The 16,663-nt window shown below is 34.4% G+C and overlaps 1 protein-coding gene across 1 annotated transcript in view; it reads left to right on the forward strand.

Moving 5' to 3' along the window:
* Positions 1-16,663, forward strand: part of KCNH7 (potassium voltage-gated channel subfamily H member 7) — a 391,026-nt gene that overhangs the window by 340,903 nt on the left and 33,460 nt on the right. Inside the window, exon 8 of the mRNA XM_081143216.1 lies at positions 3,523-3,722. Coding sequence (XP_080999342.1) covers positions 3,523-3,722 — 200 coding nt within the window. The remainder of the gene's footprint in view (positions 1-3,522; positions 3,723-16,663) is intronic.

The raw sequence follows: 16,663 nt of genomic DNA on the forward strand, positions 1-16,663 counted from the left end.
AACATACAAACAGAGAAAATTAATGGAAGTAAATTCTGACTCTTTTAAAATATCAATACAATTGATAAACCTGCAGTTAAACTGAAGAGAGAAGTCATAAGTTACTGATATCTTCTATGACAGAAAAGACATTACTACAAATTCTAGACATTAATAGGATTATAAAATAATATTTTGAATTATTTTATGATAATAAATATGACAGTTTAGATGAAATGGACACATTCTCTGAATGATACAAATTACCAAAACTGAAACAAACAAAAAATAATCCTGAACCATAAAATAAAAATAAAAATTGATAAATTTGATTTCATTAAAATTAATAATTACAAATTTTTAAAGGCCACTGTTAAGAAAAGGAGCAAGTAAGCGATAGACTAAAAATAAAATTTTTAGTACTTATATATGAAAACAGACTTGTGTCCAGAATATATAAAGAATTCTTACAACACTATAATAAGAAAATTTAAAAGTGAGCAAAAGATTTATAGAAACATTTTTCAAAAGAAGATATATGAATGGCCAATACATACATAAACAATGTTATTATTCACCAGGGAAATGCAAATTAAAATCCTAACAGGACATTACATACCCACTGCTATCCTTCAAAGGAGAGACTGATAACAGAAAATGTAAGAAAGGCGGTGGAACGACTGATATTACATATTGCTGGTGAGAGTGTAACACAGTTTTGGAAAATAGTTTGGCAGTTTCTTATAAAGTTAAACATACCATACAACTCAGCAATTTCACTTTTAGGTTCTAAAAGGGAAATGAGAATGTATTTGTACACAAATGTTTATGGCAATTTTATTCATAATAGCCAAAAACTAGGAACAGTGAGATTTCTAGCTACAGAAGAGAGAAACTGTGGCATATCCACACAGTACAAATATGCTCAGCGAAAAAAAGAATGAATTACTGATACACACAACAATATGAATCTCAAAAACACAATGTTGAGCAAAAGAAGTCAGACACAAATTAATGTACATTTTGAGTCTATTTAAATGAAATTCCAGGACATGGAAACTAAAGTTCAATGACAAAAAGGACCACAATGGTTTCCTAGGGTCTGAAATGCGTAGGCAGACAGCCAAGGGGCACAGGAAATATTTTGGGGTAGCGAAAATGTTTTATATATTGATTATAGGAGTTTATAGGAGTTTATACATTTGTCAAAACTAACTGAACTTTTGGAACAGATTCATTTTATTAAATGTAAATTACACATCAATAAAATTTTTAAGTTATAATTTTTTTAAGTTTGTGTAATTTGTAGAAAAGCAAGTGTATTTGTTCTATCAGCACGTTTCAGCTAATACCCAATGGCCAACCAAATTCATTAGTTTGGTTAGCATAGCATGTTTGGGGTGTAGTATGCTGATGGAATTTTTAAGATAAATGGAGTTTTTTCCTATAATATCTAAATCTAAAGCAAATAGTTTTCATGAAATAAGAACTTCCTATTAAAGAAAGCTAAATAAAATAGTGAGTTAGGAAAGAAATGCCTATAAATAGTACTCCAACGTGCTTGTGACTGATATTTTATGCCAGTTGATGGGCATTGACTAAATCATGTGTACAGAATACAGTCATCTTGTGCTTTTCTCTTGCTGACAGTCTTTAGCTCCCTTTGCTTCCTTAAAAATATAGAAAAAATCATGTCTCAATCATAATTTAAGAAACCATCAGCATAGAACTTCTTAAGAGAAATACAGGTCATTCATGTATTCAACTATGTACTTATAATCTAGATTTTACCATCTTGTCAATGAGTGGAAATACTGGTTTATGACCCAGACTAATGTTCTGGTTATTTCTTATGGCAATAGGCACATAAAACCTCAGTATTTATTAAATATGAAATAAGAATGTTTTCCCTGACTCTTCAAGTAATTATGTGGTTTAGGTAAAATAACTAACATTGATTATGTGCCCACTGATTAAATCAAGTGAATTCAATCTGTACTGTTTCCTGAGCATATGATACGTGCTTTGGAGACATAAAAGCATCCATAAATATTTCCAACACTACAATTAGGAAGAGTAAAATATATTTTTCACATGAATGTTCTTGGATCCCAGGAATCAGTTTCAGGCAAGTATTGCTAACTCCCTTCCTAATCAACTATTCATTTACTAAAGCTAGGCTCATGTCTTTTTTTCTGTGGAAGATACAGCCTAAACAGTTTGGTTGCCTTACTGAGGCGTATTCTCTTTCCCACACCCCAGTTCAGCCTCACTACAGATGACCCCCAACTTTCATCCTTTTAAATAAATAAAAGCAAAGTGCCACCCCTTTCCCTGGGGCATTATTGTAGTAGGGACACCTGTGGTAAACAAGGACCATGTTAACCAAGAGACAAAGATAAGGTGGAAAAGAAAGACAATGACCAAGAAAAGTCACTGTAAAACACCTAGAACTTGGCCAAAATCTACTTTAAAAATGATGATGTGGTTTATAGAGATAACATTTTATAAAATGTGTTGGGGAAAAAGATGTGTTGGTTGAATATAGTTGAATCAAGCACTTAAAAATGTTTATAGTTTCCCCCCTGCTTGGTATATTGCTTTTCCAGTGCCTTAAACATATACTACATTGTCTCCAATGTTCTGACACACATCCAGAGATCAAGGTAGAGACCGTGTACCATGATGTGATTTTCTGTAGAGTACAGCACTTTTTGGGATCATTAGAAACTGAATGCAAACATAATAAAGAGAAGATGGCAAAAAGCCTTATGTTAAATTATAAAGATTCAGCCCAGGAAGCACTGAGAAGGGTATTCCACCTAAATATGAATATATAGAAGGGTTGTCATAGCAGTTTCTTTCTTCCCAGAGATGAAATAACAAAGATGTAGTGTATATATTTTTCTCCATAAAAATAAAACAGTTTTTTCATATTCTAAGCCAGAGATATACTTCTCATGCAAAAACCACTGTAAAAATGGATTTTAATAGATTAAAAGTTATATACTAATACTCTAAGGAAAGCATAAATTCTTTAAAACAGTGTTTCATTCCTTAGCAAATCCAAAATATTCAAAAAAATCTTAAGATTTATGGCAGATTTTTAAAAATATTTTAAGGTTAGGTTTGAGACTGAGAGGTAGAGATGTCACAATTTAAAAATTAACATTTTCACTCTAATTCCAGAAAACATATCTCTGGTAACCCCATGATATCTTATTACGTTACGAACAAAATATTTATTCTAAATGCATTTTATCTCTAATCAACGCTCCAGCTTACAGGTTGATATTGTAAACAATCTGAGTTTTTACTTTAATTCAGAATCCATCAGGAATTTAGATACTTTTCCTCTCCAGATGTCATCAAAATTATAAAATTTACAACTGGATTGGCTTGACTTTTTTTTCTCCATGGGTCAATGGTAAATTCTCATAACTGGATTGAGATCATCAAAAATTAACATACTTGAGATTCTGACAAGATATAATATGCTCAAGTGTAAACTTCCCCCATAACTTTGTTTTTTATCCAATCCAGCACTAATGTATGCAAGCATTTTTGGGAATGTATCTGCAATTATCCAAAGACTATACTCGGGAACTGCCAGGTATCACATGCAGATGCTGCGAGTAAAAGAGTTCATTCGCTTTCACCAAATTCCCAATCCTCTGAGGCAACGGCTTGAAGAATATTTCCAACATGCGTGGACTTACACCAACGGCATTGACATGAACATGGTATGTATTTCTGTTTCCAAAACGGAAGTAACATAAGCATTTTAGCTACAGCCAAAATGGAAAAGCTAGTCTCACCAGCTTTGAACCCCTTGCTTTTGTTTTTCTCTCTCAGATGTTTATTTTCTCCCCTGGAGATAGTCTCTCATTCTCAATTCATGGCATTGCATGGTGCTATATTCTAGTTATACTGTGTGGCAAAGGCATTATAACATGATGCAAACTGATATAACTGTGTGCAGTAGAGTTCCCACTTCTGTTTAGAGAGAGCATTGCTAAGCTGGGACCACATGGCCTAGCTACCAGGACAGCAAAAAATAATTGGACCCATTTGCATTAAGATTGGGCAAGTAAACAGTAATAACTATGATGGCCCCAAATAGAGATCCTATTAAAAAAAAAAAAAATAGGACATTTTGAGAATTTGTGGAAGAGGTTAGGAAGCTTAAGTATGTCATAAACACTTTATGATAGGAAGTTTCACGATTATGCTATGGAAGAATTTTCTTTATTTTAAAAAATTAATTATGTGCCCTTTTACTGTATCTGGTTTAATGTATCTTTCCTTTCAAAGGGGAAGTGTGGATTCCTTCATTACTTTTAAGCAAATTCAGCATCAACATTCACTTTTCATAACCATTTCTTCCTCTAATAATGCCCCAAGTCAACACAATTAGAAGTATCATTAGGAAAATTGCATACATTTATTTCATCTAGCTGTTTGGCTTATAGAAACTGATTGCTAGAGATGAATTATATAACAAGTCCAAATTCTATGACATACCATAGACCTATTTTTAAAAAGATGAAAAATATGGTGCCTTTCCATATAGCTATTCCTCCACTGGCCAAGGACCTGTTTCTAAAAATATTCAGAAAATAAAAACCCTTACATATAATGAGAGCAACATCACAATGCAATTTTTGCATAAGTGAACCTGTTCAATTTAAAATGACTTTTTTTTTTTACTTGACTAGTAATACTCTAACCAAAAAAAAGCAAAGATTCAAAATTAGTAGTCTAGGTACTCAAATATGCAAATATTGCCCAATTTGAAAGACATATTTATATATGGATAAACTTATCTTCGTGTGTATGATTTATCTGACTGAGAAGGACATGCCATTATAAAAATTTTAATTTGAAGAGCTAATCAATTAGCACATCCTATACAAAATCATAACTGAACTTCATGAGTTATTTCTAGACATCCCACAGTTCCTTGTGAACATTTATTTGATAAATTGATCTCACCAGGGTAACACTTGAATCTCCTAAGAAAATACCTGTGAATTGATCATGTTTACATATTGTTTAACAAAAATATCACCATTCAGAAACTACTGGGGCTTCTCGAATGCTGGGTTGGCTGAAGCAGTGTCAAGAATTTTTTATCAACACACGTGTCACTCAGTTTGTTGTTTTATACTGCCAGGTTATTTCAATAACAGTAATAAAACACATATTTATTGTACCTCCCCTCTCCATATAACTCTAGTTTTGTGGCCATATTTTGTGCTAAAGTCTATTTTGTGACAACTACTTACCTTTCATTGTTTGCCTCTATTACCTATAAATATGGTTTCTATACCACTTGCCTATTTGCAATGTACTTATGAAAGATTTATCTCTTTCCTGTCTGCTTCACACCTTAATACATGGAATCACAACACCCACCGGTAAGAACAGGAGGTATTTATATCCAATTTAATTCTCGTGTACATTGTGGAGAACACCCTTGTTATCTGTCAGGTTTAGAGATTGTTAAATGGTTTCCAATGTTAGTTCTGATCTCTTTTTGCATGATGTAGCAGAGGAAATACAAAGTAAGAAACTGGGAAAGATAACCTGGAAGAGGCCAAGTACAGAATAGAAATCCTTAATTTTACCAAGACTTGACCTCAGATGATATTTATATAGTTTTCCCCTCCCTACAAAAAGTCACTTACCTGCCCTTTCCTCCACTCTGGTAAAGGTTATGGGTATACGGTTTGCATTAGATAACTGTCATAAAGAAAAAGTCATTCTTTTTCATCATCCTCTATTTTCATAATGTAGGTACTTTTCTTCCCTCTCATCTGCATGCCTGTATTACATGATCCTGAAGTGTGTGAGCTCTAAACCATGTGCCACTGAGTCTTGCATGTGGTTTTGAGAGCTTGACTTTGCACGAACTTCTTGTTTGTACACAGTGTCTACATTCCTCATCTTGTGACTGCAAAGTGAGTAAAAAAATCAAAATGCAAGGTAATTGAAAACTCAGCAAATGGAAGATGCTTGCTAATTATGCAAAACAAAGTTGATTAGAGAAAAACAACTGTACTCTTAGACTATTGAGAGGTAAAAAAAAAAATCAAAATGGATTTTTTTTTACCTCCAAAAACACATTAAAATCTCTGTGTCTTCTCAGTTAATTGTTTACTAAAGTGTAATATAATAATAATTTAAAGTTATTTAAATGTATGTGTTGTGATACATGAAAGTACACCAAACTGTTGTATTTTACATCAGCATTCCACCGTATTTCATTTAAGTATAACCTTAAATATAACTTCTCGTGAAACATTTCAGGTCATTTTTGCTCTTCAGCCATGTCCAAATGAGGTACAAGATGTCTAGTCACACTGTATTAACTGACTTAAAATTATTTTTTATAACCCAAAACATTTGATTCTTGATAGATCACAAAACATAGGAAAGAATTAACCTAAAATGTGCAGCCATGTTCCTTACTTCCTGCATCTTTTGTGTGTGTGTGAAACAGCTATTGCCAGAATGTTCCAGAGCTTAAAGCATTCAGGGAACACTTACCGGCTCCCTGTCAGTTGAACCAAATGCTTCAGAGTGCAGAAGGAAAAGGGTCAGAATAATGAAAGTGGTGAAAGGAAGGTGTTATTTTGTACCTGATGGCAGGCTTAGGAATAGTAAAAATTATCTCAAAAATGCCTTTAGATCAATTCCTGAAAATCCTTTTCTTTCTACTCCCAGGAATTTGACTAATTAAGAAGAAGGAGATGCTTTCTTAGAACAGGTCGAAAGGCATCTCAAGGAATTTTCCCAAATCAATGCTGTCTTCTAACCCGATTTGAAACTTTCTGACACTACCCAACATAGATTTTAGTTACAACATTGCCAAGAGCTGAAAAGCACCTTCCCTGTCAGGGTAGAATCAAGTTTCCTCATATCACACACAGGAGCCTGGAACGACTGAAGAAGGGACCCAATAACCACGGTCTATAGGTCATTCTGGATGGAGAGAAATAATCAACTGTGGCAGAAATTACTCCATAATTTAAAACTACATTGGCAGGAAAGAACATCTTTGTGAACATTTAGTGACAAATTCTATTCCTTACTTAAAAATGCCCCCTCGATATGCCACTAACCTTGGACAAGTCACTTAATCTCTCTGTAATTTCATTAAACTTATCATTTTCAAATCCTTCTAAAGCATGCTAAATATGTAAAACTGTTATGATGGGACATTTTTGTGCTTGAAGATGGAGGTTCTAACCTGTCTGCTGCCCTCTCTCGCTCCCTGGGGTGGACCTCTTAGTCTCCCTTATGGAGTCTCCCTGCTTCATCTTATTCAAAAACCACTGGAATAAATGAGCGGTAGAATCGTTGATGGCAGAGACCCAAAGGGGACCATTTCAGCTGAAGACAAGGACAGGAATAGAAGCACATATGTCGGAGAGTACAAGGCAGAAGTAAGGCAGGAACTCCAGAAACAACTTTGTTATTTATTTTATGAAAAAAGGATAAGAATTGAGTTTTGTTTTTTGCTTGTCTTTGTTTTGGGGGGGGGGGGGTTGGCCTTGGTATCAATGGAGACAATTTTGAGTGACAGATGTGGAAGGAGTTGAAATAAGAAACTAGGCAGAAGGATAGGTTCTTCAGCAAGGCAGAGAGGCAAGCTGAAAGGCAGGCTGGCAGCAAACAGAAAGGGCTTGGCTGTGAGGCGTTAAGGAGGAAACCATGTTCCTTGCACGACATGGCCCAGTCTTCTTGGCCTAGCATAGATTAAATTAATTCCTCAGCAAAGAGGAGGCGTAAGATAGGGTCAGAGTTGAGGAAGGAAGAATATTTAAGGATTTCAATCAAGAGTCAACCTAGTAGGCTAAAAATGCTTAGAACCATAGTGGGACTGTGAGTGACAAAGCAGACATTTATGATGGGCCCCGCAAACAAAGCCAATCAAAATGGAAAGAATGCAATGCAGAACTGCACATCGTTTCACAGAAATTCTTATTTCTTGAGCCTGATGTAATTTCATAGGAGCATTTTAATGAAAATTTTATTTTCTTTCCTTACACAACTCTTTTCCAGCTTCTCTGTTAGAATAGCCTCTGCTAACTCTAACTACTGACCTTAGCTAATTACTACTTACTACCTACTAGCTACTAACTACTGGCTACTAACTACTAGCTACTAAGTCCTTATATCTTCAACCACATTCTAACCCTACTACTTCAAAATCTTTGTTGCTCCCATTCTCTGTACTTATTTAAATGACTCCGTCTGTGCCAGACTTTCACATTCATTCATGGACTGTTTTGATAGACCACAGTGAAATATAATGACAAGCTCTTTCAGTGATGTTCAGGTCAGCAACTTAGGTAAAAACAATCCTTGTGACATTAAACCTCAACAAAAATATAAAGCAAGATTTAAAAAATAGCATGTCTTATTTTCACCAAATTGTTTTTAATTCCACATTACTTTTTTCTAATGATTCTTTATATACTGAAGTTGATAAATATAGTCAATGGAAAAGCTTTGACTGATTAGTCATAGAACTATAAATAAAATGATTAAAAATATGGTGCCCTCATCGTTGACTACCCCACCACTGGACAAAGACCCTTTTTCTAAGAATTCTTCAGAAAATAAAATCACTCACTTCTAAAGATATCAACAACATAATTCAATTTTTTCATAGAAAAAAAGCCTATACAATTTAATAATATATTTTTGGACCAGTAATATTTTAACAAAAAAAGCATAGCCTCAAAATTAGCAGTCAAGTGGCAGAAAGCATTGCAAATATTGCCTAAGTTGAAAGACACATGCCCATTCCCTACACTGAGGTCCAAATGGCCCAACAAGCAAATCCACACATTTGGAAAGGGGTTATGGAGACTGGGGAAAAACTGCATTTAAATGATAATAACCCTCAGGACTGTTCACATCTTAGTTTTCTGAAAAATACACCTAGTTTCCATTCAGGAGTTGAATTAAAATAATAGTCATCTACAATGCACTTCAAAAGATGTTTCTATCTTCATGTTGATTAGTTGATAACAATTATCTGGCTCTGCAGAAACTGGATAGGTAATAAAATTTTGCACTAGCAAGATATACTATTCATATACACACTTGTCTACTGTAGGCAGCGCCTGAAAACCACAGGTGCTTAAGAAAGGGCAAGGCACACCGGCTTCCTATTTTTCACCAAGGCTATTTACCCGAAAGTCTCAAAAATGCCACAGAGAACAATAAATACCATTTAGAGCCTCCGGACATGAACAGTATGAAACATAAGACAGACATCTGGTATTTTCAGGTCACATGCTATGTGCTCAGTCAAATGATGATGATCACTTCCTCCCGGTCTCTAAGCATCATTATCAAGAAGGACTTATTGACAGCTGGCACCCTGCTGCTGCTTCAGCGGTTAAGAGAAATAATGACAGCATGGCCTGGGGCTTTAAGCAAGAAAAAAGCGGTCACTGAGGCAATGAACACACTCTGCTTCAGTTTCTCCATTTGCTAATGTTCCTCTTACAGTAGTAGGAAGGTGGAAATGATGTCTCCAATTGTTTTATAACTCTTGAAAATAATGGTATATTTGATCAGGACTCTGGAGTGCAATTTTTTTTTTTTGCTGAAGAGTGTGATGTGTTTCCAGACACTGTCTTTGGAGTGATAGGAACACAGGACTAATTCAAACTCAGTTCAGTTTAAGATCACTTAATATTCAGCACAGGTTTAGCCAATAATAAGAATGTAGAGAGAGACATCAGAGTTCAGTTTTAAAATATTCCTGGGAAATATGACTTTAAGTCAATTTTAATTCTAGTATTAGAGGAACTCAACATTTATCAAAGCTAATGGAATCAAACTTCAGTTTCTTTCTTCAGTGTCTTACAATTTTTCAAGTACAGGTTTTTTAGTTCCTTGGTTAAATTCATTCCTAGGTTTTTTGATGCAATTGTAGATGGGATTATTTTCTTAGTTTCCTTCATCCTGGTGGTTTTAATAGTAGATCTTTAATCACCATTCCAACTCTAGTATGCTAATTATTTCTTTCTTTCTTAGTAAACATTTCAATTTACATATTGTCAAGAATTCATCCATTTCATCTAGGTTTTCAAAGTTGTTATATAAAATTGCATGTAGAAGTCTCTTATAACTCACAGATTTTTCTATACTGCTCCCTCATTCCTAAATTTGTACACTTTTGTTCTCTCTTCTTTCCTTTAACAGGCCTTTGAAAGATTTATATATTTCATTGTTTTTCTTTTCAAGGAACTAAACTTTGGGTTAACTTATTCTTGATACTATTCTTTCCATTTTTAGCATTTGCCTTCATTATCAAGGACTTATTTACAGCTGGCACCATGCTGCTTCTTAAGTGGTTTTTTATTTCTTTGGGCTATCCTATGCACTAGTACTCTTAACATCTGTATTAAGATATTTTATTGTTTGAGTCTTTCCTCTTTAATGATGAAGGCATTAAAACTATACATTTTCTTTTTTAATGAAAGTTTTTCTCTGGGCCCATGGGTTTTGATGAAAAATGTTCTCCTTTTATTGCTTTTAAATCATTTCTTCTTTATTCCAAAGGCTATCATAGACTGTAGTTCTTAAGTTCCATGTACTTCTAATTTTCTGGTCACTTTTTAATAATTCATTCTTATTTTTGGATTATAATCAGAGTTAATGGACTATATAACATTTCTACTTTTATAAAAGTTTAGGTGCCCACCACCTAATGCAAAAGTAATCTGTGGTTGCATTTTTAAAAGTGAATGACTGCTCTAAAGGTTTTCCAAAGCATTTAGCTTTATTTTCCTGCCTGCAGAGAGGAGGATCTGCTATCTTTCTTTACCCACATTTTATTGTTTTATGCACAATACAATTGAATTATATAATCCCACTAACAAGTACAGCTGGCATAAATAGATTTCAAAACATACACAGCTGGTTTACAACTCAATTGGTAGAAATAGAAATGCAAAAGGATACAACAGTGTCTGGAACATTCAGAGTGCTGGGTGATAAGAACCAATACATTTTATAGAAGGGAGAACTGATAGATGGAGGAAAAAAGCTATTTTGAGAGCTTCTGCTATTTTGCAAAAAGTTACATAATTGCTGTTACAGCCATCACGTTCTCTAGAAAACAAGTGCATTGTTGCATTGTTGTCTAGCCCTAATCTTTTGGGGGAACAAATACCCTAACTGGTATGAAATGAAAATGACATGTATGCTACATTTCTATTCTTTATTGCTTATTGATAAACCAATAAATAAAATGAATGGGAAACATTTTGCATCTCACTATCCTGGGAGCAACTTTAGAAATCCAGTTTTATGGATAGCTATGGCAACTCTCAAAACTTGAAGGAATCCTGGACTAAGTTTGGAGTCTTAGTTCTTCCAGCAATAAAAGTCTTTTGTGCATTTACATTTCAGCTTTCACATTTGAAAAGTGGGCTACTCTCCACTGTATATTCCTTAAAGTTGATAAATGAATCAAAACATTTTATTCTAAAACATTATACATGTGCAGTGTTTCTGAAACATAAAAGTAGATTCAAGTTTAAGATGGTATATCAAGTACAAGGTGATACTTAAATTATTCTTTTCATTACCTTGCAGATGGCACCTCCTTGCTTCCTGTTCCTTACTTTTCAAGCAAGCTCAGGTCATCTACAATTAATCTATTTAAGAAGAAACATTTGCAAAGCATTCAAGAGACCCCACTATAGTTATATATGTTCATCCCTCTCTTCACTTCCTTTCTCAAACAATTAGAGGGTTAAGGGCAAAGTCCTGAAATTTCCTCAGGATGCAGATCCCTCCTATAACCTTTAGAAATCCTGGTGAGTTTCATGCTTTCCCCTGAGACCTCATTTGCTGAATTAGCAGAAGGACTCCAGAGTCTGGGTAACAAGGACCTGTATATAAAAGGAGTAAGTCCCCTCTGCCTACATGTCACCGCCCACACTCCAACTCATTCTTGTCCCTGACTTAATTTGGGTCAGGTTAAAGTTTAAGTGTCCTTTTGGAACAAAGGAACATCTCACAGTGAGGCTGTAAATGGGGGCAGGAGCTGTGGGAGAGGGAAGGGGAAGATGCAGGAAGGGAGAGTCTTTCACTGTTTAGAAACCCTTACTTATACCAAACTGGTTCAGATTTTATGATATTTTCCATGTCTACGTATGGCAAGTTTTTCATCTGCTTATGTTTGTCTCCCTAAGTTATGTAATCATATAATATACATTGCAAAGTTACATGCAGAAAATAAGTTAATTTTTCTCAAGGCGTATAAATGTACTTAGTCGTGGGTTCCACAATAGTCTGCTTTGCCAACAATCTGGCCAGACAGGAGGGCCTCATACAAAAAATAAAATAAAATGTTCCTTTATATTCATCAGCCACATGAAAATAAAATAAGAAAGTAGATGACAAAACAATTTGAACTTTAGATGAGGGTTATGTATATTTGTATTTTTAAAACTACCAAAAGAATCCACTTATCATGATCAGCAGTTAAACATGAAATATTAAACATGTAATCACTAAGGGAATATGAAAGATATGTGTTTCCCATTTCTTAATAATAAACCATAAACATAGAAATAATATGTTCTGGGATGACCTTAAAATTAGTATAGATTCCATTAAGGAAGGGCATTATCTTTTAGAAACAACAAAAAGCAAGGTTTAGCATCTTATAAGTGCTTAAGATTTATCAAATGCTGAATGCCCGCATATCAGACAATGATTCCACAAGAATTAGAAAAATGCCATAAAATATTAAGCCTGTAGACTTAATATTTTATATGAGGAGACTGAAGATCTAATATATTACTTGCATAATCTACTTGATAATCATGCTAGAAGTTTAATTCTTCATAGGAAGTTTTAATTTGTGTTTTGATTAATCCTTATTTGTCAACATTTAAGTGTATTTAATGACCCAGAGAATTTGTCGAGAAAACTTTCCAATGTTAGTTATCACAATTATCAAAGTTGTTTATATGATTAATTTGCTGTTTGAGAGAACCATTTGCCACACTCAGACTGTCTTTCTCAAAGTGCCTTTTGAGGCTGCCCCTGGGAATTCTCCCCGGTACAGCTGCGCCCTGTGAAACAGATCAGAAGCCGTTCATTACAACACAGATTAACTTTCCAGTACTATCTGGACAAAGGTTATCTGTTAAGTATCTAATAGAATACATTATATTTCTTTTTCACAGCAAATACAGTGGTTTAAAACACTATGGAAGGAGTCTAGAGGGAGTCTTGGTTCACTCTCTTCCAACAGATCTTAGAAAGTGTAAGCGCCATAGAGAGTGTTTTGCAATCCAGGCAAAAAGACCGCAGCCATTGAGTCCTGTGTTTTAAATTTGAGGCAGGAATAATAAAGTTTATAAATGTCAATATACAGGCTTGGGCAGCAGTTCTTTTACAGGTGTTTGTGTGGACAATAATACAATAATTAATAAATAATACAAGAATAAACTTCTTGTTTCATGTAATCAAAACTGTAAGCCTACTTTTGCCCCACTTTCTATTATGAATATTTAATTGCATTTGGACATTCTTATATCAGCCACCAGGTAAAATTTGAATAAGGAAATAAGTTTCTCTCCCGCAAATATTGCCTTTCTTTAATCACTTGGAGGTGGAGCCAGGAGCATGGAGACTAATCTCATCAGAACAAAAGGAAACCCTAAACGGGTTGCAGAATAGAATCGTGGGTTTGAGACTGTAAGTCACCTTTCTCACCCACAAGATATATAGTTACAGTAAAAAGACAAAATTAATTGAGAATTGATTATAAAAAACTACCCCCAGAGTAAAATTTAATAGAAAGCAGGCCCCACCTTGAAGGGTGACATAATAGTGTCACATCAAAACAGAGAAAAACCATTAATTATTATAGTCTTCTATTCTGACTCCACTAACTGAAGCCTAAGACACATTTCTCTAATTATAATCTATCATAGACCTGGGCCAAACTTCTTTTTCAATTAAGCCCCATTACATAAAATAGGTGGTATAATTGTTTTATTAGTATAAAAATATATTTAAATTTAAAGATTTACTTAAAAAAATTAATAATAATGTCATTTTGATGAGCACACATATATCAAATCATAAGTTGCCATGCCCACATTAACTTCAGCATCCATTTACTTCTAAATTTTATATTTATTGCCCAGTTTTAGAGAAAATTCTAATTCACATACTACACAATTGCAAATATTAACAATATTATAGTATTTATCACATTATATGCATTTCAGCATATGTACATTTGAGAGAAGTTTAACATAAAGTTAAAGACTTCTGAATTAATGTTTGATCATGTTTGCTACATGCTTGCTAAAGAATAGTTAATTATTCCCATTTTTGCTCTCTGTGTGATTTCTGCAGAGTTTTACTTAGATTTAATAGTGTTTTCTTGCTTTGTAGTTGTTGGGTAATTCTTGTTTGAATGTTCTTAAACCTTGGGTCTTAAGCTATGCAGCTGATTTAACAATCACAGAAAGCATTTCATACTCCCTTAAAAGAACAAATGTCTCATTAATCTTACATAATTTGAGAGTCTTAAAGAGTTTTATCTACATAAATTAAAGTGAAGAGAAATTAATCTCGCATTTATAAAATATTCAAGTGACCTATATCATAATAAAGAAGTGGTTTTTTATCAGCCTGGAAAAAAATTTCTGAAACTTCAGGGAGTTTTAAAAATCTGCCCACATGACAATCAATAGCAGGAAAGTGAAATTGGAGCTTTTCACTCACCTTAAATTAATTGTTACCTCGAGGGTGCATTTAAACCACCATTAGTATTATAAACAGACATTGCAAATATCCAAATTTATCATGAAAAGCCAAGTGTGGAAACTTTTGGTTAAACCTATAAATTTTATTTTAATCTGGGCATTTAGAGAAAGGCTTAAGGGAATATATATTTTCAGAGCATGTTTTATTCATTGCTGAGCTCCCATGCCTAGCATAGTGCCTGGTATATAGTATATAACAAATATTCACTAAAGGACCGAGGACTACTTTTCCAAGTGCAGGCCATGAAACTGATTTCAGATAATGCTCCATGGTCTTTGAACTCAGACTCCGTCAATAAAAGACGGAGTGAAATGCACAGTGAAAGGTGCTCTGTACCCTCAGAGTTTCAGAAGATGACAGACAAGAAGGTTGTGTAGACAGAGTGGAAATGATTATAACAGTCACTAAACCAGCTTGTGTCCTGGTTTGTACTTGTCATAGCTATCTTTGCAGCTAGCTCTGCTTGGCATGCAAAATGTTAATATTTTAGTGCTGTTTGAGGAAGTTCCAAGTCAGGTAATTTAACAGAGGAACTAAACCTCACCAAAAAAATGTACAATGAGTAGGAAGGAAGAAAAGCCACACAATTGGGACCAATGGAATAGAGTGTGCCTTAGATAAATATCCTTTCCTTCCCATTCTTTTCAGTGTTCTTCTTCCTCTATTCCATCACCCTCCACTCCATCTCTTTTAACTCTGCTTTTGAAAGTACCTTTTCTCAGGCATAAACCAGATTCCAAAGCTGCTAACTTACTTGGGACATCCAAAGTTCTGGGCTAGTAAGAGATTTAATTACAGAATTCTAACTTCTATTGAGTTTTACTTGAGTGATCTATGTAACTGACTTTAGAAAGCCAGGTAAGGATTAATACCACAGGAAAATTATTTAATCTAGACAAGTCTGTCATGCCAAGATCTGTGAATCTTCCTCCCATGCAAACAAAGACTTCTCCATGGAATTCTATGGTACCTCCAACTTGAGGTCATTCTTTCCATCAAGTATCACATCTAATAGAATGACTTGAGAGATGGCAACATTTAAAAAGGATGCTTGAGAAGAGAATGCTGTTGAAAAACTTTCCCAAGTTTCCTTTATGCATTTGTAAGTGATTCTAAGAATACTGGAATTCCAAGAATATACTTGTAAATTGATTTCAGTAACTGCCTACTTCCAAAAAAGATGTAAGACAACTCACAGTGAAAACCTAAATAAAAATATTTAACACAATCAGAAATAGGGAACAAAAGTTAGAAAGATGAGAGGAAAAATAATTCTTAAATTCTGTTGAGGTGATGGAGCACAAAACTTAGTGGGTAATTTCTTATTCACCAGAGACCAAATAAAATAACACACTGGGTGTCATATCTCTCAGTTTTGAGCTAAAGAGAACATACCAGTACTTCAGCAACAATAAATATTTACGACAGGGAGGGAGGGAGGGAGGGAGGGAGGGAGGGAGGGAGGGAGGGAGGGAGGGAGGGAGGGAGGGAGGGAGGGAGGGAGGGAGGGAGGGGTGAAATGTTTATTGAACATTTACAAGGCACGAGTTGATTTACATACATAATTTCATTTAATTGTGAGCATAACCCTGTCAAGTAGATATTATTAATTGTATAGTGGAAGATACAGAGTCTCAGAAAAAGTAAATTGATTTGACCAAAGCCACAAATAGTAAGTGATGAAACTAGGACTTCAGCTTATGCCTATCTGATTCATTCCATAGCTCATAAAACACACTCAGAGAGATGTATCTCCCTTATCTCTAGCTCATCTGCATCTTCCAGCTCAGCATGCATACACACATGCAGTTTTTCCTTAATCCAGGCCGTACTCAGAAAGTATAACTGAGAAATT

Source organism: Miniopterus schreibersii (assembly GCF_964146895.1).
Source record: "Miniopterus schreibersii genome assembly, chromosome: 7".
NCBI lineage: Eukaryota > Metazoa > Chordata > Mammalia > Chiroptera > Miniopteridae > Miniopterus > Miniopterus schreibersii.